The 27,313-nt window shown below is 39.1% G+C and overlaps 2 protein-coding genes across 4 annotated transcripts; one reads left to right on the plus strand and one right to left on the minus strand.

The window, feature by feature from the left end:
* The first annotated feature begins 3,196 nt into the window (after positions 1–3,196).
* Positions 3,197–6,804, plus strand: LOC110485224 (E3 ubiquitin-protein ligase rnf146). 2 transcript variants are annotated; one of them, XM_021556285.3, is made up of 3 exons: positions 3,197–3,352; positions 4,549–4,611; positions 4,773–6,804. In XM_021556285.3, the coding sequence occupies exon 3, from the start codon at positions 4,785–4,787 to the stop codon at positions 5,841–5,843; it is 1,059 nt and encodes a 352-aa protein (XP_021411960.2). In that variant the 5' UTR covers positions 3,197–3,352; positions 4,549–4,611; positions 4,773–4,784; the 3' UTR covers positions 5,844–6,804. The 2 variants fall into 2 exon arrangements, with proteins under 2 accessions (XP_021411960.2, XP_036799718.2); XM_036943823.2 differs by having other exon boundaries at positions 3,336–3,864.
* Positions 6,805–8,750: 1,946 nt separating this feature from the next.
* On the minus strand, positions 8,751–27,211 carry LOC110485234 (matrilin-1). 2 transcript variants are annotated; one of them, XM_090194286.1, is made up of 13 exons: positions 27,085–27,211; positions 24,845–24,984; positions 15,531–15,739; positions 14,473–14,836; positions 14,233–14,358; positions 13,797–13,925; positions 12,766–12,888; positions 12,244–12,366; positions 11,960–12,082; positions 10,571–10,981; positions 10,277–10,429; positions 9,467–9,559; positions 8,751–9,223 (listed from the first exon to the last, which is right to left on the minus strand). In XM_090194286.1, exons 1-13 carry the CDS (start codon positions 27,093–27,095, stop codon positions 9,168–9,170), a joined length of 2,061 nt encoding a protein of 686 aa, XP_090050412.1. In that variant the 5' UTR covers positions 27,096–27,211; the 3' UTR covers positions 8,751–9,167. The 2 variants fall into 2 exon arrangements, with proteins under 2 accessions (XP_090050412.1, XP_021411971.2); XM_021556296.3 differs by lacking the exon at positions 27,085–27,211 and adding an exon at positions 26,446–26,742.
* Between the last annotated feature and the right edge of the window lie 102 nt (positions 27,212–27,313).

Consider the following 27,313-nt stretch of genomic DNA (forward strand, 5'->3'; position numbering starts at 1 on the left):
TTGGGCAATATTTTTGGTATCTCAGATTGTTCTGGCAATTCTCAAATTGTTTAATTTGTATCAGAAACCATTTGGGGGTAAATCATTATAAAATTTGACAATTTCTAAAAATATATATATATTTCAGAATCAAGACATACTCCATATTTTAGAGCACTCGATAAGGAGTATAATGACACCACGATGTTGTCTTTATCATGTACAGTTAATGGATCATAGGGTCTTACAGGGGACATCTATAGGTCTAAAAGGGACGAATTGGCCACTTTCATCCCCCCAAAATTGTCTGTGATTACAAATCTAAAAAACATATCAAACATCTTTACTCCCATATGAAGCTAGAACAATCGGAGATAACCAAAATATTTTCGGGACACGCTGGCATGAAATCGCGCCTTTATTATTTGTCAACTACTCAATAAACACTCTCCGTGGACCTGCCTTTAAATTTCAGATTCACTGTTGCTTAGTTTTTGCAAATCTTTTGAAAATATATCCATCCTCAACACAGTTGTTTGTACGTTTATATAGGCCTTCACATAAATTGCATTAAATAGATGGTCATAGACAGTCAAAGAACTGTCAGTGACAAGCTGAATCAAACACACCACAACCTTACTTACCCTTATTCACCACTCCAATTCCATTACATTACACTGAGCCATTAGTATGTCCGGTTTAGCCTTGTGTGGGGAATGGCCCGACGCTCCGAACCTGGACAAATGCTCTGTCTAAACGCAAATACCGTTTCGGAAACATTTGGAATTTAATTTTCATATAATAGAGAAATATTTTATTATATCCAAAAGATACACTTACTGTACGCAGTTTAGGACAGTTGCACCCAGTTGTATTTTGAGAAATACATGCGATCCGTCGGAAATGTGGAATGGAATGGACCAATGGAAATGAGAGCGCAAGGTGAGAGGATGTGTGGTAGCGGAGGTGGTGTGAAAACAGCCAGTTGCAACTTTGCAAAACTGTTCACAGTAAGTGTATCTTTTGTATTTAATAATAATAAAATTGAAATAATCTTTCTCGCTTACATGAAAATTAAGTTCCAAAGGTTTATAAAACCGTATTGCTAGAAGGATTAATAACGTTTATAAACATTAAAACAGAGTGTTGGGATTGTAGTCATTGATCCAGCTGTTGTCCATACATTCAATTGAGAACTCAAGGGTACACTGGGTACACTGGGTGGGTACACTGTAACGAAATATTGTTAAGTAACTGGTTCCACAGCCTTTTTTTGTTTGTTGATTTACTCAACTTTTCATTTTTCATTTTCCAACATGAGAAAACTTAGGCAAAAATTCAGTCAACTTATAATGTGTTTCCTCAATTTTGTCTCATATGTGTGAACTAGAAAAGTATTATTTTACCAACAGAAAGATTCTGTGGAAATAACTACAGGCACAGTGTTTTTAATGTATATATCTGACAGCTGATTACATTGTGCATGTTCATTTAAACAGTCATTGGTATTCAAACTCACAACCTTTTGATTCACAGCATACCAATTTTCCTGCTATGCCACCACATCTGTGTCAATAACATATTTGACATACATGATTGCATTGTGCATGTCAATTTCTACAGTAATCAGTATTCACCTGGGATTTGAACTCACAACCTCTTGGTTCATAGCATTCCAAACTTCCTGCCACGACACCATGTCTGTGTCATTAACGGATTCGACTGTATTTTAGGCGATGACTGCCTTTGTTCATTCCAAGATCCTAAAGATAGTTTTAATCTATCTGGCTCATCATTTTTCTTTTATCTACAATTTAGGTCTGCCGTTAGGGCTCATGGTGTTCCTTGGCAGTCAGCTTTGACGCTACATCCTATGCCATTTTTTTTTAGTTTAAGATCGAAACAAAGGGTTGCCAAAATGTGTAATTTATTTACTGTCAACTTCTTATAAACCTCTTCCTCTCTATACTCAGTGGAATAGAGACCTTCCGGGTTTGGATCAATGTTTTATTTGGGACCCGGTGTAGTCTAATATTCAACAATCGTCTCGGTATCCTGATCACCAACGGATCCATTATAATTTTGTACACAGCATTTATCAAACTCCTCGTAAACTGTATCATATAAAACATTTTAATGATGCTTCCTGTACATTGTGCCATCTTAATGAACATGGTGCCTTTATACACATGGTTTGGGAATGCCGTCTGGTATCTATATTCTTGGATTAAATAGCTTTGAATTTGGCCACTGTTGTCAGAAAATATTCCTACATCTCCTTTTGTTTTACTTTGAAATGATGTATCTGTTTTTCATTTATCTCTATGTCAGAAGTGCATTCTTCTCGCTGGCCTAACGCCTGCAAAAAAAATGATTGCAGCACGATGGAAGCCTCCACACTCACTCTCTATCCGTCAATCGATCCTCACTTTTTTGAATGTAATTTATATGGAGCATTCAACTTCTCGCATTCATGGAGCTAAAGAAGACAATGAACCAATGGCTTCTTGCCGCTAAAAATACTTATTGATGTGTTGCTCTGTGTTTTATTTTGCTGCGCCACTTGGGAACCATAGCACCAACAACATTAGACACAGAAAAATCTAAAATTGCTTAAATAAGTAAATCAAATCAATCAGATTAATTGATGATAATTGACACAGACATGGTTGCATAGCCGGAAAATCTGAATATTATGAACCAAGAAGTTGTGAGTTCAAATCCCAGGTGAGGACATGTTGGATCATCAGGTATACATAAATTAACATGCACAGTCTGATATGTAAGTCAACGTGTATCAAATATGCAAGTTGAAAACATTGTATGATAAAAGTGCTGTGTGTGTAACTACACTGTACAAAAATATAAATGCACCAATTTCAAAGATTCTTTACAGTTCATATAAGGAAATCAATCAATTGAAATAAATTAATTAGGCCCTAATCTATTGATTTCACATGACTGGAAATACAGATCTACCTACATCTGTTGTTCACAGGTACCTTTTTTTTTAAGTTGGGGAGTGGATCAGAAAACCAGCCAGCATCTGGTGTGACCACCATTTTGGCTGGGGTAGGCTGTCATTATAGATAAGAATTTGTTCTTAACTGACTTGCCTAGTTAAATAAAGGTTTTTAAAAAATATGTAGACTGACCAATGTTTTACACCAATGGGCGTTTTCTAATATCAAGGAAAGCCCACATTAAGAAACGCCCCGAATTGCGGTCTGCAATTTCTTCATTTTGCACTTCTCGGCTGATTCGAGAACATCGTAATGTGCGTGTGCTGTGCGTGATTACGTTCAATAAACGTAGTCATCATACGTTAACAGGCTAAACTTACTACGTTGTTTTTTGTGGAGGAAATCAGACGGTGAGTTTAACATAACATTTCTCGCCATGCAGCTAATTTAGTTACATGTGTGTGATTTATAATCAATGTAATATTTAACAATACAAGAGCCACACAATGACCGATAAATCTAACATGCGAAATGACAGTATCGGCTAAGAGAGAGAAGTGACTAGCGCTGTCTTTCTTTCTCGACTGAGACGGCAGGCTAACGTTAGCTAGCTATGTTGTCAATCCTAGAAACTTGGATACAACAGGTCTCATTGTTTTGATTCCTCCTGGGGGTGGGTAACGTTAGTTCAAATCAAAGTTAGCAGACTAGCTAACGTCAGTTTGTCTCCGTTTCAATGCGAATAACACCGAATATATCAAAATATAATGGCCGTAGCTAGCTACGTTAATGTTATGTAAAAGGAGAATGCTGTCGAGTTTTCTAGCTCGGAGATTAGCCAACGTTAGCTAGCTACCTTGCTGACGATGGCTTACCATCGAAGAACAAAACACCTACTGTTCGCTAGCTATCTTCGTTTTTGGTAGGACTAGATCACGATATTTTTTCTATGTGAAAAATTAACATGAAGTAAACTCAACTTCTTGGTCCTTTACTAACAAGCTGTATATAAAATAGTTAGCTGTAGCTTAGAAAATAAATATTACACTGGATAATAAATAAATGTGTCACTGGATGACAACAATGTTTTGTTTTCAACATTAGAGCTGTTTTCCAAAATAAGTGAAAGTTCCTTCTTTTTGTTTCCTTGTACGATACTAACGAGTATCGCGATACAGGTATTGTCAGGTCGCTAGCTCACATACTGACCACACTGCTCGTGTTGTAAAATAAAAAAATAAATAATTTCATCCACACTGCTCGCGCAGGTGTGCGTGGACAGGTGCTAAAATAGAATATTTGGTTATATTTATTGAAGTCCTGCATCTCCCATCTCCTCATTGGTTTTTAGGAGCATATACCCACATTTTTCATTTTATCTAGCTAAGCTTGCCCCATGTCATTGTTAACTAGCTAGGGTATCGGGACCCTGTTCCAGTCTTCTTTTCATGGTTTAGTTGAAAATAGTGTTTCAACTGTTTTTGGATAATTGACTATTGATATCATCATTCCCGTGTTGTTTACTGTGTTTCCCGGAATCGGAAGTTCATCTATCAATTAAAAAAAACATCAAATCTGTGCTATAACCTTTGTTTCCTTTTGGCAGTGAGACATTTGAAGAACCACCAATAAGCCTAATGCTACAGCGGCAACATTAGCAGATATTACAGTAAGTAGCTACTACAGAATCTCTGCCTGTCCTGTGTGTATCTAAATAAACTGCTTTAAATTGTTCAGTGTATTGGTTGATTTTAATTTGACAACTGTGATGCTAGTAGTTCACATTAACATCCTTTTGTGTCAACCCACCCCCCCCCCCCCCCCCCAAAGTACTTCCTAAGGATGGCTAGCTGCGGTGAGGTTGACCACTCTGTGAGCTCGCTCCCATCCAGTAAGAAGGGGAGTGGTGACTCTGCCTGCTCTGGTTCCAGTGGCTCATCACCTGCCCTGCCTGTCCCAGAGTGTGCCATCTGCCTGCAGAGCTGTGTCCACCCTGTCCAGCTACCCTGCCGCCACGTCTTCTGTTTCCTATGTGTGAAAGGGGCGTCCTGGCAGAGCAAGCGCTGTGCTCTCTGTAGACAGGAGGTTCCCGAGGACTTCCTGGAGCACCCCACTCTGCTGTCCCCCGAAGAGCTTAAGACCGGAGGGCGGGCCGCCGCAGGGGACAACGCCTGGTACTATGAGGGGAGAAACGGCTGGTGGCAGTATGACGAGAGGACCAGCCGTGAGCTGGAGGACGCTTTCTCCAAGGGCAAGAAGACAGCTGAGATGCTGATAGCCGGGTTCCTGTACGTGGCCGACCTGGAGAACATGGTGCAGTACCGGCGCAATGAGCACGGCCGCCGCCGCAAGATAAAACGGGACGTTGTGGACATCCCCAAGAAAGGGGTGGCTGGCCTCCGTCTGGACACCGAGGGTGGCACGCAGGGGTCCGCTGCGGCAGGGAGAGGGAACTCTGCAGACGGGGCTGATACTTCAGCAGCCTCAGTGCAGCAGGCTACAGCATCTCCAGCTACCTCCACAGTTCTGTCTGCTCCTGCCAGGCCTCCCACCTCTCTGGGGGGCCAGCCTGGCAGCCCCACCAGCCCCTCCCTGGAAGACACCCTGGCCCTGCTCCACATCAGCCCCACAGATGCGCCAGAGAGGGCTGAAGTCGGGGAGGGAGAGGAGGGGGAAGAGGAGGCCACCGCCACACCCTCCATGTCATCTGGTCCTAACACCTCTGTGGATGGGTCTGGGGACTGGAGCGATGACGATGAGGGGGATGGGGAGGCAGTGGAGCCCCGGGAGCAGAGACTGCATTTGGGGGAGAGCCCAGAGGACAGGTCCCCCCCTGGGGCTGAGGCCTCCAGCAGCAGTGTGAGGTCACGAAGGCCTGACGGCCAGTGTACTGAAGTGTGAGCTCAACTCATCATGAACCTCTGCACTGTAGCTAACATTCTCAGCTAACATAGGACTCTGAAACAGATTAAAACCAACCCCTGCAAACAACTGTCTCAAGGCAAGGAGACACTCCCATTATATTAGACTTTTAAAGATTAAAATTACCCCCTGAAAATTAGTTATAGTCAAAATTTACTGGTGGGCCTTAGGAGCAGTCTTTCCCCATACAACTTGTTAGTTGAGCTTTGAATTGTTGTTTCGTGTAAGTTGTTGGGATGTTTGAACGTCCTCATGCCTGCAGACAGTATGTGATGCAGCCGTGTTGAAAGATGGAGACTTATTATTTTCAGAGACATGCATTTAACTGAATCAGGTAGCAGCCTCTTATCAGCTAAACAACAGTTGTTTTGATCAGATCAGTGGTAGTTTTCCTCTCTCTGCAGCAGCTTTGTGTGTTGAGTTCTAGGCTGCTCCAAAGTGATTAACACCATGCTCCATGACCTCTGATCAAAAAGGTTAGTAGACAACATTTTCATTTGTGTTTCAAAAGCGAAGCATGTTCATAGTGTTCAGTTGCTGATTATTCATCTGAAATGCTAGTCTGTTTCATAATATGTGCATGTGTTTTAAGCGAGGGGTTGGATTCTTAAACACTACTGGTGAAGAGGACTGATGTTCTGGATTTTAGTTTAACAGTTTTTTCTTTGTTTTCCTATGGTTGTAAATTCTATTGTGTGATTACTAAGACAGTAAGAGAAGAGACATGGTTGCTAGGTGGCTTGCTGGCTGTCTCCTGCAAAACATTTGAAGTTTTAAATGTTATTGTTTTTATATTTCTTACCAGCTGACTGTCATTGTCATCTGTTGAGCTCAATTTTACTATCATTATAATAACCTTTACTTTCTGTAACGATTTTTGGTTTGTAATCTTTTACATGGTATGTGATTTTAAATAAAATGTGTGTATTCATCAACTCAATGTTGATTGGAAGTATTGTTTTTGTTTGAAAGCAAAAGGCGAGCTGATCACATGCCAACACAACTAGCGACGTCATGCATCAAATCTGGTCACAATGTATTTTTGTACCCTGATATTTCTCATGTGACAACTCTACACTATATAAACAACTATGTGGACATCCCTTAAAATGTGTGGATTTCAGACACAACAGTTGCTGACAGGTGTATAAAATCGGGCACACAGCCATGCGTTCTCCATAGACGAACATTGTCAGTAGAATCGCCTTACTGAACAGCTCAGTGACTTAACGTGGCACTGTCATAGGATGCCACCTTTCCAACAAGTCAGTTGATCAAATGTCTACCCTGCTAGAGCTGCCCAGGTCAACTATAGGTGCTGTTATTGTGAAGTGGAAACGTATAGGAGCAACAGCGGCTCAGCCACGAAGTGGTAGGCCACACAAGCTCACGGAACGGGACCACTGAAGTGTGTAAAAATCCTCTGTCCTAGGTTGCAACACTCACTACTGAGTTCCAAGCTGCCTCTGGAAGCAATGTCAGCGCAATAACTGTTAGTTGGGAGCTTCATTAAATGGGTTTCCATGGCTGAGCAGCGGCACACAAGCCTTCGATCAGTTTGGGGAAGACCATTTCCTGTTTCAGCATGACAATACCCCCGTGCACAAGGCGAAGTCCATACAGAAATGGTTTGTCGATCAGTGTGGAATAACTTGACTGGCCTGCACAGAGCCCTGACCTCAACACCATCAAACACCTTTGGGAGGAATTGGAATGCTGACTGCGAGCCAGGGCTATTCGCCCAACCTCACTAATGCTCTTGTGGCTGAATGGAAGCAAGTCCCGCAGCAATGTTCCAACATCTAGTGAAACCCTTCCCAGAAGAGAGGAGGCTGTTATAGCAGCAAAGGGGGGACCAATTCCATATTAATGTCGATGATTTTTGAATGAGATGTTTGACGAGCAGGTGTCCACATACTTTTGGTCATGTAGTGTACCTCACCACTTGCTAATACCATGCACCCGCTGCTCCTGCCCTGTACAGGTCCACTTGGTGCAGTGTAGTGTACCTACTTCAACAGACAGGTTCCAACCCTCTCTGAATTCATCTCACACCCTGGTTTGATATTCTGATCACTGTATCTGTAAGCAACACCAAAGCCTAGTGTTTGTCCAGGAAACACATGACCGTTGTAAAGGGACGGCAGAGGAAGACAAAAGGCCAGGCGGGCTGCATCCAAAATGGCTCCCTATTTAGTGCACTACCTTTGACCAGGGCCCACTATGTAGGGAATAGGGTGCCATTTGGGATGTACCCCTGGTGGTGTGTTATCCAGAGACCTGCCAGCCAGGTTCACACCATAGTGAAGCTTGATCTATCAGGGAGGGGAAAAGGAGCGACTGACTCTAGCCTAGATCTATGCAGCAGGACAAACACAGAACGTTTCATTGTTAGATTATTCAGAATTCACATGAATCTCCTACCCTGGTTGAAAAAGAACACACCATCGGCATTGTACATTTATTGGAACAGCAGGACAGATGGAGAATTCTTCCTCTGGCCTGCAAATAGTTATCAGAGACGGATAAAGTAGTGGGGCATCTACTGTAGTTGGTAGAGAGTTGTGTGGTATTGAGGTCCCTTGATGAATTTATAGATAGGTCTGTATGACCTAGTCTATTAACTGGAGAAAGAGAACTCCCAACTGTAGTGGGCTGGATAGAGAATCCTCTTCTTGTTATTCTCACTATCTCTGTGTGTGTGCTATTGTTCGGCTCAGTCTTGGGGGTGTGGTTGGAAATTGCAGCAGTAAGACCACTATGTTTGTTTCTAATGTTTTATACAAAAACCTTGTTGGGTTCAATCCAAATCTAACAGATGATTTGATCTTCTGATCTTTGAAAACGTTGTGACACATTTTGGTGTTCCACAAAGTACAATACAAGCAAGATCAACAGGGATTTTATTCACAACAGCAATAGAAAGTATTTAGCTTGAAATACAAGTAATTTTACTTTGATTTGTCATTATAAAATGTACTGTATCTTATACGAGTTATATTTGTATCTATAAATTGCAGTTATCTGCCAAATAACATTTTACTTTTAAAAATAAACACATTTTGATACCTGAATGTAGCAAAGATATACAGTATTTTTGGCTTCACTTACTCCAGTCCACAGCCACATGCATAAATGCATAGTTTTGTTCAGAATATAAATAGCAGTTACTGTAGAAAATATTCCATATTATATTTCAGTGTAGCTTGTTGAAATAGCTTAAAGATATCCCTTGAAGTTTAGTAATGCTCTTGCACCGCAGGCCAGTTGAGGACGAACAGATGAAAACAATGTCTTTGTCCTTCATTTGTGTCCAAGCTGATTCTCAAGGGTCTCCATCCTTTCTGACACAACCTCAAGTATTTACACATTAAGGAAGTTATTATTTTAAACTAAACACATTTTTAAAGATACTCTGTGCATCCTAAATGGCAGCCTATTTCCTTTATAGTGAACTACGTTTGACCAGGGCTGATAGGCCTCTAGTCAAAAGTAGCACACTATACAGGTAAAAGGGTACCATTTGGAAAGCATTCAATGTCATGGCAATATTAAAGATCTTATCTAAAGTATGTACACCACCACAGGGCTGTAAAGGATATTATTCTGGGTCAGTCTCCTAAGCTGTTCGTTGACCTGCCTCTGGAAGAGCATCACGTTCTCACACTTACACATATCTTGAGGGGAGGGTTTCTCTGTTCACAGACAGACACAGTATGGATTGTCTTTTAGGAATAGACTGACACAGATCAAGTGCAATACAATTATTCATTCCCAGAGCCTCACAATATACTGTACAATGATAGGCCTCCAATGGTATGGTTTCTGTTGTACTTCATAAAAACACCTGCAGGTGGCAGAGATGTACAGCATTTTCCCCCTGAACATAAAGTCCTTACCCGCTCTTCAATAAATATTTCCTGAAATGCAGTGCATGAGAGAAAATCGATCTAACACACATTATAAACTGGGTGGTACGAGCCCTGAATACTGATTGGCTGACAGTCGTGTGATAATAGCAATAAGGCACCTCGGGGGTTTATGGTTTTTTGCCAATATACCCCAGCCTAGGGCTGTACACAGGCACTCTGCGTTGCCCCGTGCAAAATAACAGCCCTTAGCCGTGGTATATTAGCCATGTACCACACCCCCCCAGACCTTATTGCTTAAGTATAAATCATGATATGGAAGTCTAAGCACCACCTTCATAAACAATCTGATTAGTTTTAAAACTTTAGATGGGTTTTGGGGCATTTTTGATTCAGTATTTGTATTTATAGAATTCAAATTTTATTCAAGATGAGAGGATTTGTGCACTGTGCAGGAAAGTGTGAGAAATAATGAATAATGTGTAGCTGTGATGGATCTTTAATAAGAAAGTTATTTTAGAGTGTGTTTTATTTATTGGGTACCTTTACACATCCGTGACTTCAATTTGTCTGTAATTTCTCCCATGTTGCTAAAATCTTCAGCATAGTACAAATGCTTATCATCTGGCTCGGAAGCAATTTCCCTGAGCTCCTCTTCGATGGCTTTACCAACACCAAGTGCATATATCGTGATACCTGGGGACAGTGAAGCAGGTCAAAGGTCAGAAGGAAGTGGATGAATGACTCCTTTAAGAGAATATGGAACTCTATTAAAGGCTCTTTAAATGGCTCTGCAATCAGATCAAGTTAAGCAAACACAACGTAAAGAAACCGTACCAGCATCCTTTGCCTTAGAGGCCCATTTCGACACATCATCCTGGGATCGTCCGTCGGTGAACACGATGCTGACCCGTGGTATGTCGGGCCTGGCCCCCTCCTTGGCAGAGAAGCTGTACTCAAACATGTGACGCAGGGCAGCACCCGTCATGGATCCTCTGCCCATGTACTGCATCTGTAATACGGCCCTGTTGATGTCCCGGCCTGAGGTATACTGACCCAGGATGAACTCTGTGCGGACCTTACTGGAGTACTGCAGCAGCCCCACGTGGGTGCCCGTGCCGGACACGTCCAGAGAGTCCACGATGCCGTTCACAAACTGCTTGACCAGCTCAAAGTTGGCCGGTCCCAGGCTCTTAGAGCCGTCAATTACAAATACCAGATCCATCACTCCATCTCCACACACTGCCTCTGCCATAGTAGAGACAAATAGTGTTGAGTCAAGTCATGACTCCCCAAATCAACTATACCATGGCAAGACAGCAGCAGAAAGTACTAGCCTACATTACTTAAATGAGGTCGCTGATAGGCTAATAACTGGCTCATTCTACAATAATGGCCCAACATTATGAAGACCTGTGTGCAGGTCAGGGGCGCAACTTTGGTTTTAGAAGTGGCGGGGACATTTTTTTATCCATTCCGATAAACACTCCCAACAGCCTACCCGACCGCTCGGAGGCGTCAGCATGGTCCTAAAGCACACAGTTGCCTCGTTTTGTATCACATTCCAATGACAAAACTGGGGGTGGGGACAAAAATGCAATTTCAGAATGTGGGGGGGACATGTCCCCCCATTCCCCAGTGAAAGTTGCGCCCCTGGTGCAGGTCATATTGAAATAGTATAAGGATAATTCTCTTCAATAATGGAAATGTGTGTTCTCTACTCCAGGCTTCATGGTTCCAAAGACAGTCATTTCAATGCAACATTGGGTAATAATGTGCATGAATATCCATCTATCTACCTATCGAGAACTACTCTTTCTTCCTTCACAACATGTGCCTGTCACTGTCAAACGGTATGGAATATTCCTCTTAATCCAGGAAAATAACACCCTGGACTAGAGGGAGCATCAGGATTAACCATGACCTCATAATCACACTCATCCAAATTATGTAACATATAAATACCAGGATGGAAAAACACTCAGTCACAGTCAGCCCATTACAAAAGAGGCAATTAGGTGTATATTTGAAGGCAGTCCAACTTCCCTCAGTCACATAAGCATTAATGCGTAACATTCATTCTAACATACCAATTCAAAGGGATGTGAATCCATTGGGCCAAAACAGCATGATGCATAGAGAAGATCCTCTTATTACTGTGCAATGTCCAAAATATCTGTTACCACACAGCTGATAGTAAGACATGGAAGCAGGCCATGGACTTACTCTGGCAGGTTCTGTGATCAGGTCTGAGTTTGTAGCCTTCTCGACATCTACACACAAATGAATCTTCAGTGTTCACACAGTCATGCTCACACCCATGGTTACCAAGGGAACAGGGATCAAGCTCTGCCGTGAGTAAAAGTGATCAGACCCAGTTGTTGAGGTCAATAAGCAAGACCTGCTAGTATTTTGATATCTAATTAAAAAGTTGAATACAAGTTATATTTCTGTGTATTAGGTGAGACTGAGAGCATACACTATTCTAGTGTGAAGCAGGCGAGACTTACTTTTGCAGGCTTTATTATCAGGTCTGAGTATGTAGCCTTCATTGCATTTACAGAAAAATACATCTTCAGTGTTCACACACTCATGTTCACAGCCGTGGTCGCCAAGAGCACAGTGGTCAATCTCTGAGAGGTGTTAGTCACATCGGGTACAGAGATAGAAACAAGGCAGGAGAGCGAAAGGGACAACGCATGCTAATATTCTTTCAGGGAAGTAACACTTCTACACTGTTATATAGAAATATAACAGTGACTCACATATTCACTACATTCAACAGATAAATACATTACAAATGTTTTCCTCAACACTGCCCACGCAGTGAGCACAGCACTCTGTTGCTGAGTCCTCCAGTGACTGATATTTTGAATGAACAGTTTACTATTGCTTTACTTGTTAGATTTAATATATTTTAAACCATTTTTAGAGGTGTACTGGCACTGCCATCTCAGGAGGGGGAGGTTGAGTACAGTGTTGTTAATAGCACAGTAACACAGTTCATACAACCAGAGGAGTGATGAACTTACTGCTGCAGGTCTTGCCATCGCGGTTGAGAACATAGCCCCTCGTGCATCTACAGACGTAGGACTCAGGAGAGCTGACACAGTCATGCTGACAGCCATGGTTCCCCAGGTCACAGTAATCTATTCCTGGGGGGAAAGGTAGAGACACACATAGATTGGCTTGAATTCATACATTATTCTCAGGATGTTAACAAGAGATAAAGGAGGGAATAGGTGCCTTTAATTTTGAATTTTATTTTTTTCCTGTAACACCAGTTGTTTCTGCCTATTTCTTTTAAGCACTTAACGTTTTGATTAACCCACAGGGTGCTTTCTGAAGTTAACTAAAATGTTTATTGTGCAATTTGCATCGGAACATACACTCTTAGAAAAAAAAGGTGCTATCTAGAACCAGAAAGGGTTGTTCGGCTGTCCCCATAGGAGAACCCTTTGAAGAACCCCTTTTGGGTTCCATGTAGAAACCTTTCCACAGATCAAACCAGATGGAACCCTGGCTGTGTTATGATCTCTTTGTATTCTAACACCCTGGACACACTCCCCCATATTTCAGCAGCCAGTGAGATGATTCAAAAAGCACACTTCCTCTTGGAGATCTCCCCTATGCTACTCTGAAGTCTGAAGTTCCACTAGAGAACTAGGGGCACGTCCAAATGTGGGTGGACTTGGACCTCCGTCTGGCAACAGGATAGACCAAATACTGTATTAGTGTTGGACTGATCTGGGACATTCATCCCTTCAACTGCTTAAAGAACTGATTGTGAACACTACAATAGTCAAGCATAGTTGCATCACTGAGCCAGTCCATGGACTGAAATGTAACCCAAAACAAATTATTGATTGTTTTCAGTATAATAGACCATCAGATTTGAGCAATGAAAGGACAGATGGAAATCTGGAATTCAGGTTAACCTTCACAAGCAGATAAATTACATTTTTTCAGAGTAAATTCATAGTTTTTTCTATGCTAACTTTAGTCATAACCACAAAAAAATAAATAAATGAACGAACGAAAGAGGAAAAACTAAGAATCTCACTTCGGCACGTCCTCTCGTCCTCGTTGAGTTCATACCCAAGCCGGCAGTGACACTCGTAGCCAAGTACCCCTGGCACCTTGGCACAGATGTGGGCACAGCCATGGTCCACCACATCACACGGGTCTTCCGCTACAGAACCAGGAGGACCACAACATAGGCAAAGACAGGATTTAATGCTACTGCTGTAGCTAACCCTTACCCTATGCCTCTGCTGCTGCTATCCCACCAGCCCTAGCACTGCACCGTCCCACAGGCAAACCCTAACCCAGCCAGCTAGGCCCCACTGATTCTGATTTACACCACTGACTTTTTTCCTTGTTCCCCTCTAGTGAATGTGTCTGTCCAAAAGCAACATATTTTCCGTGTTCTTAGTCAAATGATGTGGTCAAGCCTGTTATAATAGAGTTGAGCACTGTCGACTAAGTTGCTCACTCACCGTGGCAGGTCTTGCCATCAGAGTTAAGGGTGTAACCCTTTCTACACCGGCACATGTAGGAGGCTGGGGTGCTCACACAGAGGTGATCACACGGATGGTCCATCACAGAGCACAGATCTGTTATACCTAATACATACACACACATACACACATACATACAAATAATACATCCTTAGAATCTCCATCAATATAATGAATAAAGCACATGAGTGTGTTGAGAGATGAACAGAGAGAAAACACCTCCACACAGATTGGACTGGAAGACGGAGGTGAGGGTCTCTATCTGGCTGAAGTTGGCCACGAGGTACACATGCTCCGAGTGGGGCTCACTCCCGATGACCCGCAGCGTGTTCATATCCACCCTGCCCACTCCGATGGCGAATATCTGGATGCCTGCCTGCCGGGCCTGTGCCGCCACCTCTTCCACCGTGTCCTGGGGGCGCCCGTCCGTTATGATCATAGCGATGCGGGGGATGTGCAGGTCGGCGGGTCGGGCGCCCTCTGGCTCGGTGAAGGCTGTCTCCATGGTGTACTGGATAGCCAGGCCGGTCATGGTGCCGGTGGCCAGGTGGTCCATGGCCTTCACCGCCCGCTCCACATCTGCCTTGAATACAACAGTTCTGTGTTTGTTAATGTGGGTGGGTTAGTTTTTTGGGGATTCTTGTTACAGACTGTTTCTGAGCAACTGTACTTGGAAAACCAAATAAACATATTGTAAAAAGAATAGAACAGTACTGAATAGTCCATCTGTTTCTTCTGCTCCCAGTCTCACCACACGGCACACATTTGGGAGGAAGGAAGTTCAGCCACATTGCAACATCCCTGTGGGTAGAAGTACTTTGCTCAAGGGCACAACGACTATTCAGCTAAGTGCATCGAGAGAGAGAACCTGTTCTCTAGGCTACCTTGTTGCTGTTGGTGTCGAGACAGAACTTGTTACCCAAACTATATTCTTTGGGGGGGAAAAAATGGTTTCAGAAGGGTTCTTCAGCTGTCCCCATATGAGAACCCTTTTTGGTTCCAAGTAAAAAACTATTTTTGTCTCAATGTAGAACCATTTTGGGTTCCATGTAGAACCCTCTGTGGAAAGGGTTTTATATGGAACCCAAAATGTTTCTACTTGGAGCCAAAAAGGGTTTTACCTGGAACCAAAAAGGGACAGCCCTAGAACCCTTTTGGAACCCTTTTCTTCTAAGAGTGTAGTTTGTGGAGAAAGGGTTCTTCAAAGGCTTCTTCTATGGGAACAGCTGAAGAACCCTTTTGGGTTCCAGATAGCACCTTGTTTTCTAAGAATGTACCTTGCTGCTGTAGGTGTTGAGGGAGAACTCGTTCTGCACCACGCTGCCGTACTGCAGCAGCCCGACGCGCGTCGCCTCCGGCCCCACGTCCAGGAAGGCCAGGATGTTGGTGATGAAGATCTTGACCTTTTCGTAGTCGCTGGGACGCACGCTGCGGGAGCTATCGATGATGAACACAAAATCCAGGGGCTTCCCTTTACACAGGCTCTCTGGGGAAAGACACAGGCATTACTGGAGGTACAGTAGGCCAGGCATACTATATGTGATAATTACACAGGCATTACTGGAGGTACAGTAGGCCAGGCCTACCATATGTGATAATTACACAGGCTCTCTGGGGGAAGACACAGGCATTACTGGAGGTACAGTAGGCCAGGCATACTATATGTGATAGTTACACAGGCTCTCTGGGGAAAGACACAGACATTACTGGAGGTACAATAGGCCAGGCATACTATGTGTGACAGTTACACAGGCTCTCTGGGGAAAGACACAGACATTACTGGAGGTACAGTAGGCCAGGCATGCTATATGTGATAGTTACACAGGCTCTCTGAGGGAAGACACAGACATTACTGGAGGTACAGTAGGCCAGGCATACTATATGTGATAGTTACACAGGCTCTATGGGGAAAGACACAGACATTACTGGAGGTAGAGTAGGCCAGGCATACTATATGTGATAGTTACACAGGCTCTCTGGGGGAAGACACAGGCATTACTGGAGGTACAGTAGGCTAGGCATACTATATGTGATAATTACACAGGCATTACTGGAGGTACAGTAGGCCAGGCATACTATATGTGATAATTACACAGGCATTACTGGAGGTACAGTAGGCCAGGCATACTATATGTGATAATTACACAGGCTCTCTGGGGGAGAACACAAAGAAAGCCTTAATGGAAGTATTGTACTGTATATAGGCTTACTGTAACTCTAATATAGTATTTACAGGGGGAGAACACAAAGAAAGCCTTAATGGAAGTATTGTACTGTATATAGGCTTACTGTAACTCTAATATAGTATTTACAGAGGGAGAACACAAAGAAAGCCTTAATGGAAGTATTGTACTGTATATAGGCTTACTGTAACTCTAATATAGTATTTACAGGGGCTCTCTGAGGAACATACAGTAATCTGACTGGAAGTAGTCTTACTATACGGTATATAACTGATATTTACATGGGCTCTCTGTATGAAGAAACCAAAAGTTTCTGGGTACAGACTGGGTCTTACTTAAAGTACTGTAGTACATAATTCTGACACTGTCTGGTTGATTCTTTATTTTTGAGTTTGGACAGTGATTATTACTTTGTGTGCTCAGTTAGTCAGCCTGAGAGCAGGGGAAAGATTCTGAGTTCTCTAGTCTCCAGTAATCATCTGTAAATCAATCAACACTAAACTAAGCCTGGGAAAAGACAAGAAGAAAAACTTCTACATGCTCCATATATCCCTCTAGAGAAGACAAGTTCCCCTGGTCAGACATTGATTTTACTTGATCTTTACTGTAAGGGGAAATACAGACCAATTATGAATATACATACTGTACTTGTGCACACACATATGGTCTGTATATTCCATCATATTGTACTGTATGTTCCATTATATTGTACTGTATATCCCATTATATTGTACTGTATATTCAATTATATTGTACTGTATATTCCATTATATTGTACTCTATATTCCATTATATTGTACTGTATATTCCATTATATTGTACTCTATATTCCATTATATTGTACTGTATATTCCATTATATTGTACTGTATATTCCATTATATTGTACTGTATATCCCATTATATTGTACTGTATATCCCATTATATTGTACTGTATATCCCATTATATTGTACTGTATATCCCATCATATTGTACTGTATATTCCATCATATTGTACTCTATATTCCATTATATTGTACCGTATATTCCATTATATTGTACCGTATGTCCCATTATATTGTACCGTATATTCCATTATATTGTACTGTATATTCCATTATATTGTACTGTATATCCCATTATATTGTACTGTATATCCCATTATATTGTACTGTATATCCCATCATATTGTACTCTATATTCCATTATATTGTACCGTATGTCCCATTATATTGTATCGTATATTCCATTATATTGTACTGTATATTCCATTATATTGTACTGTATATTCCATTATATTGTACTGTATATCCCAATATATTGTACTGTATATTCCATCATATTGTACTGTATATTCCATTATATTGTACTGTATATTCCATCATATTGTACTGTATATTCCATTATATTGTGCTGTATGTCCCATTATATTGTATGTCCCATTATATTGTACTATATGTCCCATTATTTTGCGCTATATGTCCCATTATATTGTACTGTATATTCCATTATATTGTACTATATGTCCCATTATATTGTACTGTATATTCCATTATATTGTACTATATGTCCCATTATATTGTACTATATGTCCCATTATATTGTACTCTATATTCCATTATATTGTACTGCATATTCAATTATATTGTAATGTATATCCCATTATATTGTACTGTATATCCCAATATATTGTAATGTATATTCCATTATATTGTACTCTATATTCCATTATATTGTACTGTATATTCCATCATATTGTACTGTATGTTCCATTATATTGTACTGTATATCCCATTATATTGTACTGTATATTCCATTATATTGTACTATATGTCCCATTATATTGTACTATATGTCCCATTATATTGTACTCTATATTCCATTATATTGTACTGTATATTCAATTATATTGTACTCTATATTCCATTATATTGTACTGTATGTTCCATTATCTTGTACTGTATATTCCATTATATTGTACTGTATATTCCATTATATTGTACTGTATATTCCATTATATTGTACTATATGTCCCATTCTATTGTACTGTATATTCCATTATATTGTACTATATGTCCCATTATATTGTACTATATGTCCCATTATATTGTACTATATGTCCCATTATATTGTACTCTATATTCCATTATATTGTACTGCATATTCAATTATATTGTAATGTATATCCCATTATATTGTACTGTATATCCCAATATATTATAATGTATATTCCATTATATTGTACTCTATATTCCATTATATTGTACTCTATATTCCATTATATTGTACTGTATATTCCATCATATTGTACTGTATGTTCCATTATATTGTACTGTATATCCCATTATATTGTACTGTATGTCCCATTATATTGTACTCTATATTCCATTATATTGTACTATATGTCCCATTATATTGTACTCTATATTCCATTATATTGTACTGTATATTCAATTATATTGTACTCTATATTCCATTATATTGTACTGTATGTTCCATTATCTTGTACTGTATATTCCATTATATTGTACTGTATATTCCATTATATTGTACTGTATATTCCATTATATTGTACTGTATATTCCATTATATTGTACTCTATATTCCATTATATTGTACTGTATATTCCATTATATTGTACTGTATATTCCATTATATTGTACTGTATATCCCATTATATTGTACTGTATATCCCATTATATTGTACTGTATATCCCATTATATTGTACTGTATATCCCATCATATTGTACTGTATATTCCATCATATTGTACTCTATATTCCATTATATTGTACCGTATATTCCATTATATTGTACCGTATGTCCCATTATATTGTACCGTATGTCCCATTATATTGTACCGTATATTCCATTATATTGTACTGTATATTCCATTATATTGTACTGTATATCCCATTATATTGCACTGTATATCCCATTATATTGTACTGTATATCCCATCATATTGTACTCTATATTCCATTATATTGTACCGTATATTCCATGATATTGTACCGTATATCCCATTATATTGTACCGTATATCCCATTATATTGTACTGTATATCCCATCATATTGTACTGTATATTCCATCATATTGTACTCTATATTCCATTATATTGTACCGTATATTCCATTATATTGTACCGTATGTCCCATTATATTGTACCGTATATTCCATTATATTGTACTGTATATTCCATTATATTGTACTGTATATTCCATTATATTGTACTGTATATTCCATTATATTGTGCTGTATGTCCCATTATATTGTATGTCCCATTATATTGTACTATATGTCCCATTATTTTGCGCTATATGTCCCATTATATTGTACTGTATATTCCATTATATTGTACTATATGTCCCATTATATTGTACTGTATATTCCATTATATTGTACTATATGTCCCGTTATATTGTACTATATGTCCCATTATATTGTACTCTATATTCCATTATATTGTACTGCATATTCAATTATATTGTAATGTATATCCCATTATATTGTACTGTATATCCCAATATATTGTAATGTATATTCCATTATATTGTACTCTATATTCCATTATATTGTACTGTATATTCCATCATATTGTACTGTATGTTCCATTATATTGTACTGTATATCCCATTATATTGTACTGTATATTCCATTATATTGTACTATATGTCCCATTATATTGTACTATATGTCCCATTATATTGTACTCTATATTCCATTATATTGTACTGTATATTCAATTAAATTGTACTCTATATTCCATTATATTGTACTGTATGTTCCATTATCTTGTACTGTATATTCCATTATATTGTACTGTATATTCCATTATATTGTACTGTATATTCCATTATATTGTACTGTATATTCCATTATATTGTACTGTATATTCCATTATATTGTACTGTATATCCCATTATATTGTACTGTATATTCCATCATATTGTACTGTCTGTTCCATTATATTGTACTATATATCCCATTATATTGTACTGTATATTCAATTATATTGTAATCTATATTCCATTATATTGTACTGTATATTCCATTATATTGTACTGTATATCCCAATATATTGTAATGTATATTCCATTATATTGTACTCTATATTCCATGTACTGTATATTCCATCATATTTTACTTTATGTTCCATTATATTGTACTGTATATCCCATTATATTGTACTGTATATTCCATTATATTGCACTATATGTCCCATTATATTGTACTATATGTCCCATTATATTGTACTGTATATTCCATCATATTGTACTGTATGTTCCATTATATTGTACTGTATATCCCATTATATTGTACTGTATATCCCATTATATTGTACTGTATATCCCATTATATTGTACTGTATATCCCATCATATTGTACTGTATATTCCATCATATTGTACTCTATATTCCATTATATTGTACCGTATGTTCCATTATAATGTACCGTATGTCCCATTATATTGTACCGTATATTCCATTATATTGTACTGTATATTCCATTATATTGTACTGTATATCCCATTATATTGTACTGTATATCCCATTATATTGTACTGTATATCCCATCATATTGTACTCTATATTCCATTATATTGTACCGTATATTCCATTATATTGTACCGTATATCCCATTATATTGTACTGTATATGCCATCATATTGTACTGTATATTCCATCATATTGTACTCTATATTCCATTATATTGTACCGTATATTCCATTATATTGTACCGTATGTCCCATTATATTGTACCGTATATTCCATTATAATGTACTGTATATTCCATTATATTGTACTGTATATTCCATTATATTGTACTGTATATTCCATTATATTGTGCTGTATGTCCCATTATATTGTATGTCCCATTATATTGTACTATATGTCCCATTATTTTGCGCTATATGGCCCATTATATTGTACTGTATATTCCATTATATTGTACTATATGTCCCATTATATTGTACTGTATATTCCATTATATTGTACTATATGTCCCATTATATTGTACTATATGTCCCATTATATTGTACTCTATATTCCATTATATTGTACTGCATATTCAATTATATTGTAATGTATATCCCATTATATTGTACTGTATATCCCAATATATTGTAATGTATATTCCATTATATTGTACTCTATATTCCATTATATTGTACTGTATATTCCATTATATTGTACTGTATGTTCCATTATATTGTACTGTATATCCCATTATATTGTACTGTATATTCCATTATATTGTACTATATGTCCCATTATATTGTACTATATTTCCCATTATATTGTACTCTATATTCCATTATATTGTACTGTATATTCAATTATAATGTACTCTATATTCCATTATATTGTACTGTATGTTCCATTATCTTGTACTGTATATTCCATTATATTGTACTGTATATTCCATTATATTGTACTGTATATTCCATTATATTGTACTGTATATTCCATTATATTGTACTGTATATCCCATTATATTGTACTGTATATCCCATTATATTGTACTGTATATTCCATCATATTGTACTGTCTGTTCCATTATATTGTACTGTATATCCCATTATATTGTACTGTATATTCAATTATATTGTAATCTATATTCCATTATATTGTACTGTATATTCCATTATATTGTACTGTATATCCCAATATATTGTAATGTATATTCCATTATATTGTACTCTATATTCCATGTACTGTATATTCCATCATATTGTACTGTATGTTCCATTATATTGTACTGTATATCCCATTATATTGTACTGTATATTCCATTATATTGCACTATATGTCCCATTATATTGTACTATATGTCCCATTATATTGTACTATATGTCCCATTATATTGTATTGTATATTCCATCATATTGTACTGTATGTTCCATTATATTGTACTGTATATCCCTTTATATTGTAATGTATATTCCATTATATTGTACTGTATATCCCATTATATTGTACTGTATATTCCATTATATTGTACTGTATATTCCATCATATTGTACTGTATATTCCATTATATTGTGCTGTATGTCCCATTATATTGTATGTCCCATTATATTGTACTATATGTCCCATTATTTTGCGCTATATGTCCCATTATATTGTACCCCCCTATCCACATCGATGGAACAGTAGTGGAGAGGGTAGCAAGTTTTAAGTTCCTCGGCATACACATCACAGACAAACTGAATTGGTCCACTCACACAGACAGCATCGTGAAGAAGGCGCAGCAGCGCCTCTTCAACCTCAGGAGGCTGAAGAAATTCGGCTTGTCACCAAAAGCACTCACAAACCTCTACAGATGCACAATCGAGAGCATCCTGGCGGGCTGTATCACCGCCTGGTATGGCAACTGCACCGCCCTCAACCGTAAGGCTCTCCAGAGGGTAGTGAGGTCTGCACAACGCATCACCGGGGGCAAACTACCTGCCCTCCAGGACACCTACACCACCCGATGTCACAGGAAGGCCATAAAGATCATCAAGGACATCAACCACCCGAGCCACTGCCTGTTCACCCCGCTATCATCCAGAAGGCGAGGTCAGTACAGGTGCATCAAAGCTGGGACCGAGAGACTGAAAAACAGCTTCTATCTCAAGGCCATCAGACTGTTAAACAGCCACCACTAACACTGAGTGGCTGCTGCCAACACACTGACACTGACTCAACTCCAGCCACTTTAATAATGGGAATTGATGGGAAATGATGTAAATATATCACTAGCCACTTTAAACAATGCTACCTTATATAAATGTTACTTACCCTACATTATTCATCTCATATGCATACGTATATACTGTACTCTATATCATCGACGGTATCCTTATGTAATACATGTATCACTAGCCACTTTATACTATGCCACTTTGTTTACATACTCATCTCATTTGTACATACTGTACTCGATACCATCTACTGTATCTTGCCTATGCTGCTCTGTACCATCACTCATTCATATATCCTTATGTACATATTCTTTATCCCCTTACACTGTGTACAAGACAGTAGTTTTGGAATTGTTAGTTAGATTACTTGTTATTACTGCATTGTCGGAACTAGAAGCACAAGCATTTCGCTACACTCGCATTAACATCTGCTAACCATGTGTATGTGACAAATATAATTTGATTTGATTTACTGTATATTCCATTATATTGTACTATATGTCCCATTATATTGTAATGTATATTCCATTATATTGTACTTTATATCCCATTATATTGTACTGTATATCCCATTATATTGTACTGTATATCCCATTATATTGTACCGTATGTCCCATTATATTGTACTGTATATTCCATTATATTGTACTGTATATTCCATTATATTGTACTGTATATTCCATTATATTGTACTATATGTCCCATTATATTGTGCTATATGTCCCATTATATTGTACTATATGTCCCATTATATTGTACTGTATATTCCATTATATTGTACTATATGTCCCATTATATTGTGCTATATGTCCCATTATATTGTACTGTATGTCCCATTATATTTTACTATATGTGCCATTATATTGTACTGTATGTCCCATTATATTGCACTATATGTCCCATTATATTGTACTGTATTTTCCATTATATTCCATGCATTCCACTATATTCCATTGTATTTGTAATTGTATTTAATACTCTTCCTCGGGTCCAGCAACATGAAGGCAGTTATATACAATTAAAAATATTACAAGACATTACATAACTCTTTACCCAATACATTTTGTGCGTTCCCTCGGGCCACTACTCCTCTATCACATATTTACAATACAACATCCATGTGTACATGTGTGTAGAGTGCATGTCTTATCATGTGTATGTGTGTCTATGCCTGTGCGTGTCTGTTCACAGTTTATTTTTATCTGTTTTTTAAATCTGATTCTACAGCTTGCATCAGTTACCTGATGTGGATAGACTCCCATGTAGTCATGGCTCTATGTAGTACTGTGCTCCTCCAATAGTCTGTTCTGGACTTGGGGATTGTGAAGAGACCTCTGGTGGCATGTCTTGTGGGGTATGCATGGGTGTCCGAGCTGTTTGCTAGTAGTTTAAACAGACAGTTCGTACATTCAGCTTGTCAACACTTCTTACTAAAACAAGTAGTGATGAAGTCAATCTCTCCTCCACTTTGAGCCATGAGAGATGTACATGCATATTGTTAATGTTAGCACCCAGTGTACATTTAAGGGCCAGCCGTGCTGCCCTGTTCTGAGACAATTGTAATTTTCTGAGGTCCCTCTTTGTGGCACCTGGCCACACAACTGAACAGTAGTCCAGGTGTGACAAAATTAGAACCTGTAGGACCTGCCTTGTTGATAGTGTTGATTGTGACACAAACCACAGTATTTAGCCAGCACCACATTTCCTTTAGTACCAGTAATCTCTGCTGGTCTTACCCACTGAGTTGGACTGGACGGCCGAGTCGTTGCGTCCTCTGGACAGGACGGATGGTCTGGGACGGGGTCTGTCTCTGTGGTCCACTCTGACTGCATCGCAGCAGAGCAGGCAAAAGAGCGCGAAGGCCAGAGTCCTCATCCTTGACCAGGGGGACACACGGACAAAAGGGTGGACAGACAGACAGCAGCTGGTAAAACAACAACCTCCAGTCCTGAGGATGAGTGCACATCAACAAACACAAGTCACTGACAGGGAGACTGGGGATGGGATGTCAGTCAGACTCTAGAGGAATTATAAATAGGAACCACTTTCACCTCCTGCCTGCCTGAAACCACAGCTTCAGATTTCACCTCATTAACCCAGAATGGTTGCCATGTCACAGCCGTACAGTACGATTAGCGCTGTGTCCCAAATGGCCCTCTATTGTCTATAATGGTCAAAAGTAGTGCACTTTATAGGGAAAACGGTGCCATTAAAGACGCAGCCTAGAGCTACAATGTATACAACACATTCCAGACCCAAGCTACCGGTGAGGGAGGTCCACAATCTAATATAAAAACATTCAGTTTATGAACTGAAATGTAACTGAGTGTCTTCCCATAGAGTTATTAATACATGGAACAAAACTCCACTCTGAGTTGAGATGTTACAGGTGGTTTGCAATGATTTAAAATGGTCTATAATACACAGCAGACTGTTCCTTTGTCAGCAATCTGTTATTGCTCCCATTTAGACCGCTTCATACTGCTGCTACACACAACACTCAGGCAGCTGTTGACTGTACGGGCCATTCTGACAGACATACAGTAGTTGTGTTCCATGGCTTTAAGAGACATAGCCATGCTAGAACACGTTGTTCCATTTAACTAAGTCAGTTAGGAACAAATTCTTATTTACAATGACGGGCTACACCTGGCCAAACCCAGATGACGCTGGGACAATTGTGCACCTCCCTATGGGACTCCCAATCACAACCGGTTGTGATACAACCTGGATTCGAACCAGGGTATCTGTAGTGATGCCTTAGGGCCTGAGATGCAGTGCCTTAGACCGCTGTGCCACTCGGGAGCCTGAGTGACAAGCTGATTATACTGAGTTGTTCCTTAGTCTGTTCACAGGTTTGAGCTGCATAGGTGTACCAGACATGTTTATGACTGTCAGTGACCAGAAGCAAGCAGGGTCACACTCATGGAACATCCTGTTCAACTACCACAGCTGCACAAACATTAGGTAAGTGAAAAACAAGTGAAAACCAGACCCAGCACATGCCAGAGATGGATACAACAGTTGTTACTATTACTCATTCAGTCTGTAATTGAAAATGAAGATGGACCATATACAAAAACATAATTACAAACTACAGTATTTTTTAAAAACATTTTGTCATGGCCATATTGTATCTTGTCATCTTATGTTGAATCTCAATCAAACACAGTCTAATGTGGAATCTGAATCATGTTTACTTCGATTAAAAAATTTAATTGTCATCTTCGAGCTTAGATTCTGTGTGGTAAACACGACATCTGTCATGGGGTTTCATGCTGCAGTGTGACAACACTAACTATTGAAAATAACATCAAAATATCAAAAGTCTCCTTACCTTAATATCAAAATAAAGTTTTGTGAAAAGATCTGTCAGTAAATCTAAATTAAATGTTGTGAAAAATAAGTAAAGCAGGAAAAGGAAATCCACCTGGGCGTGTGAGTCAAGCTGGTGACTTGTGGTCGTGCAGTCAGTCAGAGAATATGCAGATGTTCTTTAGCTTTCTCGCTCTCTCTATGCATTAGACTTGCCCCCTCTCCTCTGGGACTGACTGATTCTGTATTTACTCTTAGCTGCCTTACCTCAGTCTGGCTCTAACCTGGGGAGGGAAGCCTCCTATTGGAGACATTATTTGGAGAAAAAAAATGTGTATGGATCAAATCTTCATGTTTTCATACAGTAGGTTATCAGTTTAAACTATCATTTCAGTTTGTGAATCACAGTCAAGACATCTTCAACGGGGCTGACCAAGCATTTTGGTAACCACATGATCTTTGATCAGAAATAGTGACCAATAATCAAACAGATATCCCATCTATTGTTCTTACATCTGACAAACAGCAATGTGAAAAGGCGATAAGTCTGTCTACAACTCAACTGTACATTTTTCGAAGTAAATGACAAGCGTATTGGTTTTGCCAACTACTGTCCTGGTCCATTGGGGGTCCAAGCTACAGTGTAAGGAGGTTACTGTACCTGGAAGACATCTGGATGAACTCCACATTGAACAGAAGGAAACAGAAAGGCAGCAGTTTATGGAAAAGGGGTCTGAAGCAGCGCTTTCAGTGCTCTTAACGTCAATCATCCTGAAAATAGACTACCTGTCTTACAACGACAACATTATGGCCCTAACAGCTCTTAAAGTCAATAGCCAAATAGTTTCCAAGTTTCCTAGAGTATTTCCGTTATTCAGGTTTATGAGGAA

This window comes from Oncorhynchus mykiss, chromosome 2 (assembly GCF_057628025.1).
Source record: "Oncorhynchus mykiss isolate SJ-2025 chromosome 2, ASM5762802v1, whole genome shotgun sequence".
Lineage (NCBI taxonomy): Eukaryota > Metazoa > Chordata > Actinopteri > Salmoniformes > Salmonidae > Oncorhynchus > Oncorhynchus mykiss.